We start from the raw sequence: 3,855 nt of genomic DNA, 5'->3' as shown, positions 1-3,855 counted from the left end.
TCCCGCCTGGCAGTCTATTTAGTATTCCCAGCCCAGCAGTGGTGTGAAGTCAGGGCCCCTTCCTGTACGGATACCTAGTGAGACATTCCCTGCCCCCAAGGAACTTGCAGTGGAAATACAGGCCAAAGGGTGGGAGGGGTGATGTGCAGCCCATGGTTACACAGCTGGGTGGGGGTAGTGTGTTGGGGGGAGGGGTAGCAGGCTTGTTTCTTTGAAGTTTGCTGTGGGTAACACCTGGCCTCCTCTAGTCTATTGTGCTAGTCTCTGCTGCACAACCCCAGGAGCTCACAGTTCGCAGTGGGGTTCTTCCTGACTCTGCTTTCTGCATCTGAAGTGCCGATAGATGGATTCTTTCTGGCTGGGTCTTGTAGCCCAACCCCTGTTTGTTGGGGTTTTTTTATGTTTTTGTTTTTTTTTTCACTTTCCAAACTGTTTATTAAGTGAAAGCAGCTGGAAGGAGAAACAACTGAGCACTGCTGCAGGGGTTAGAATGGGGAGGGAAGAACCCCAGAAAAAACAGGGATCACTCCCCCTCCCCCTGCCCCCAGGGGCACCCCTGGGACAACCCTTTGCAGCACTGGAAGTCTCCTTCTGGTCCACACAGGGAGGAGAAGTTTACACAGGGCGTAGAAAAGGCACAGAACAGAATAAACCTGAGCGCCTGGCGGCGAGCCGAGGCCTCGGAGGGGATAGGACAGGACGGGGGGAGATCGGCTGGACTCTTCATCCGCTCAGCACCATCCGGACCAGCCGTTGCTGTCTTCGTGCCCGGCCACCAGGATCTCCACCTCTTCCTCCGTCATCTTCTCCCCCAGGGTCATGAGGATGTGGCAGATCTCGGCCCCCATGATGGTGCTGTTCCCCTCCTTGTCGAAGACCCGCAGCCCCTCCACGTAGTCCTCAAAGCAGCCCTGGTCCTTGTTCTTGGTGATGGTCTGCATCATGGGCAGGAACTGCTTGAAACTCAGTGTCTTCATGTTCATCTCATCGCTTTTGGGGTTCCCCAGCACCTTCATGACCTTGGCGTTGGTGGAGTTCTGGCCCAGGGCCCTCATCACATCCCCGCACTGACTGTACAGGATCTTGCCATCCCTGGTTCGGTCAAAGAGCTGGAAAGCCTCCTTGAACTCGGCCATCTGATCCTCGGAGAAATCGCACATGGCTGCTGCGGCTCCGCTCCCAACTTCTGGTTCTGAGCTATCTGGATGTGACTGCCACATGGCATCAGTGGGCGCTGGATGGTAGTGCTTTGCAAGCTGCGTGCTGAATGGTGACCCTGCAAAATAGGAGATAGTCTTAAAATGACTCTTCCTCCTTTTGCCTGTATCAGTGAGGCGAATGGACGCTGAGATACTCCTGAAAACCCCAGGAGATTCCACAGGCACACACCGGCCTGAATGTAGCCTCCTGAATCATTATTGATGAAGAAGCCAGCTTGATGCTCAGATCACAGGGGAAGTAAGGGAAAAAACCACGGCATTAAATCATTGTCAAGTTACTGTGGCACATGAGAAATGGAGCCATTTGATTTTAGGCAAAAACACACCTAAGCATAAAGCCATACTGGGTCAGACCAATGGTCCATCTAGCCCAGTATCCTGTCTTCCAACAGTGGCCAATGCCAGGTGCTTCAAAGGGAATGAACAGGGCAGTTCTCAAGTGATCCATCCCCTGTCATCCAGTCCCAGCTTCTAGCAGTCAGAGGCTTAGGGACACCAGAGCATGGGGTTGTATCCATGACCATCTTGCTTAATAGCCATTGATGGACATATCCTCCATGAACTTATCTAGTTCTTTTTTTGAACCCACTTATATACTTCTGGCCTTCACAACATCTTCTGGTGGCAAGTTCCACATGTTGACTGTGTGTTGTGTGAAGAAATACTTCCTTTTTGTTTCTTTTTAAACCTGGTGCCTAGTCATTTATTCAGGTGACCCCTAGCACTTCCTTATTCACTTTCTCCACACCAGTCATGATTTTATAGACCTCTATCATATCCCCCCCACTATTCATCTCTTTTCCAAGCTGAACAACCCCAGTATTTTTTTCTCTCTCCTCATATGGAAGCTGTTCCATACCTCTAATCCTTTTTTGTTGCCCCTCTCTGCACTTTTTCCCAATTCTAAAATAATCTTGGGTTTTTTTGAGGTGGGGTGACCAGAACTGCACCCAGTATGCAAGGTGTGAGCATACCATGGATTTATGTAGTGGCATATTTTCTGTATCTAACCTTTTGCTAATAGTATCAGAGGGATAGCCGTGTTAGTCTGGATTCGCAAAAGCAGCAAAGAATCCCGTGGCACCTTATAGACTAACAGACGTTTTGCAGCATGAGCTTTCGTGGGCGAATACCCACTTCTTCGGATGCAACTCTTGCTAATAGTTTCTAACATTGTTTAGCTGCTTTTTGTTGTTGCTGCTGCTGCACATTGAACACAAGATTTCAGAGAACTACCCATGATAACTCCAAGATCTTTCTTGAATGGTAACAGCTAATTTAGACCCCATCATTTTGTATGGATAGTTTGGATTATGTTTTCCAATGTGCATTACTTTGCATTTATCAACACTGAATTTCAGGTGCCATTTTTGTTGCCCAGTCACCCAGTTTTGTGAGATCCCTTTCTAATTCTTTGCAGTCAGCTTTGGATATCTTGAGTAATTTTATATCATCTGCAAGCTTTGCCACCTTACTATTTGCCCCCTTTTCCAAATCATTTATGAATATATTGAACAGCACAAGTCCTGGTACAGATCCTTAGGGGACCCTGCTATTTACCTCTCGTCATTTTGAAAACTGACAATTTATTCCTACCCTTTTTCTTGTCTCTTAACCAGTTACTGATCCATGAGAGAACCTTCCCTCTTATCCCATGACTGCTTACTTAGCTCAAGAGCCTTTGGTAAGGGACCTTGTCAAAGACTTTTTGAAAGTCCAAGTACACTATAGCCAGTAGATCACCCTTGTCCATGTTTGTTGACACCCTCAAAGAATTCTAATAGCTGCATGAGGCTTGAGTTTCCTTGACCCTTCCCCATGATACTGTATTTGCCCATGTCCCTCATAATTCAGTTCTTTACTATAGTTTCAGCCAATGTGCCTGGTCCTGAAGTTAGGCTTACCAGCCTGTACTTGCCAGGATTACCTGTGGGCCCTTTTCTAAAATGTGGCATCATGTTAGCTATCCTTGTCATGTGTTACAGAGGCTGATATAGGGATAGGTTGCAAACCACAGTTAGTAATTCTGCAGTTTCACGTTTGAGTGCCTGCAGAACTCTTGGGTGAATACCATCTGATCCTGGTGACTTATTGCTAAATTTATCTATTTGTTCCAAAACCTCCTCTAATGCCATCTTAATCTGGGCCAATTCCTCAGATTTGTCACATAAAATGAATGTCCCAGAGTGGGAATCACCTTTCTATCCTCTGCCTGTCCCTTTAGAGCACCATGGGAAGTGCTGACTGCTGGGGTATTCAATTATTTTTTTGTCAAGGTCCAAAGTTCTTGATCAAGGTCTAGTCATGGTCCAGACTCCAGAGAAAATAATAAATAAATAAAGATTTTTTGGGGTCTCTTCAAAAGCATCTGGTGGTATGGGTTTGGCCTACGGTCAACTTATTGACTCCCCCCTCCCCAAGTGCCAGCTCATCACTACTCTTCTGAGAGCTGTGCACTGGGGACCAACTCCTCACAGAAACCATTGGAGGGATGCTGTAGCTCTGCGACCACACCTGGGGATATATGTAACCTGCTCCATCACTCTCACTGACAATGGGGTACAGCTGGGGCAGGCCCTGGATGGGGTTTTCAAAAAAGCTCAGCACAGGGCCGATTGGGGGCTGAGCACATGAC

At 47.5% G+C, this 3,855-nt stretch overlaps 1 protein-coding gene across 1 annotated transcript; it reads right to left on the bottom strand.

Annotated features, from left to right (window-relative positions):
• Nucleotides 1–716: 716 nt before the first annotated feature.
• On the bottom strand, nt 717–1,175 carry LOC123377716 (myosin light polypeptide 6-like). Its single transcript, XM_045030936.1, has one exon. It carries the CDS (start codon nt 1,158–1,160, stop codon nt 732–734), a length of 429 nt encoding a protein of 142 aa, XP_044886871.1. The 5' UTR covers nt 1,161–1,175; the 3' UTR covers nt 717–731.
• Nucleotides 1,176–3,855: the final 2,680 nt, after the last annotated feature.

This window comes from Mauremys mutica, chromosome 9 (genome assembly GCF_020497125.1).
Source record: "Mauremys mutica isolate MM-2020 ecotype Southern chromosome 9, ASM2049712v1, whole genome shotgun sequence".
Lineage (NCBI taxonomy): Eukaryota > Metazoa > Chordata > Testudines > Geoemydidae > Mauremys > Mauremys mutica.
Note: the sequence above shows the minus strand (reverse complement) of the source record. Positions and strands in the feature narration are given on the sequence as shown.